Source organism: Seriola lalandi, unplaced genomic scaffold (assembly GCF_002814215.2).
Source record: "Seriola lalandi dorsalis isolate HSWRI2012SDOR001 ecotype SW California unplaced genomic scaffold, Sedor1 jcf7180002054293, whole genome shotgun sequence".
In the NCBI taxonomy this organism is placed as follows: Eukaryota; Metazoa; Chordata; class Actinopteri; order Carangiformes; family Carangidae; genus Seriola; species Seriola lalandi.
In genome coordinates, this window is record NW_019524846.1 from 431233 (window position 1) to 431975 (window position 743).

At 35.9% G+C, this 743-nt stretch overlaps 1 protein-coding gene across 1 annotated transcript in view; it reads right to left on the reverse strand.

The window, feature by feature from the left end:
• Positions 1 to 743, reverse strand: part of LOC111654880 (uncharacterized) — a 5659-nt gene that overhangs the window by 4044 nt on the left and 872 nt on the right. Inside the window, exon 4 of the mRNA XM_087173930.1 lies at positions 163 to 378. Within this exon, the coding sequence (XP_087030056.1) occupies positions 163 to 378 (216 nt within the window). The remainder of the gene's footprint in view (positions 1 to 162; positions 379 to 743) is intronic.

Genomic DNA, 743 nt, shown 5'->3' on the forward strand with positions numbered 1-743 from the left:
CCTGAAATACACAAGTGATGCACAAATGTCTCTCCATTTTACACACAGTCTCATTTCTTCAATGAAAAGAAAGCAAGATGCATGACACCAACATGAATTATTTTTACTCACTTATGTCAGTCGTTCTAGTTTTATTTTCAGGGTGGCTACAGTGTTTTTCACCAGCACCATCAAGATATGTCACATAATGCTCATATTCAGTGCAGGGCTTCAGCTGTTTGATTTCATGTGATGAGCTTTGACTGGACTGATGGACGGTGATGTGTTTTCCAGTGACTGGTCGGCCTTCTTCACTAATGTTTATGGTGTAGTCACCAGGGGTAGAGCTTGTAATGTCAATCTGGAAGCCAAACTTGATGGATGTTACAGTGTAGGAACCTGCAGACATCAACAGAGTTAAGAAAATGTGTTAGTTATGTGTAATACTGTAAAACACTGTAAAAACAAACTGTCACTACATTCATTGTAAAGTAAAAGTGTAACAGAGACACTGGATACCAATATAATTTCTGTAAGTGTTTGAAAACTGGATTATCTTTCAAACTGATACTCACAGGCTGCAGGTGCGGAGATCGGAGGATGCATTTAAAGGAAATTAGAAAAGAGTAAAAACAAAACATTATATTACACTATACTGTACTATACTATGATATGATATGGTATACTTTACTATTCTATACTAATCTATACTATAATATTCCGTACTATAGTTTACTATGCTAGGCATTACTAAACTGTACTCA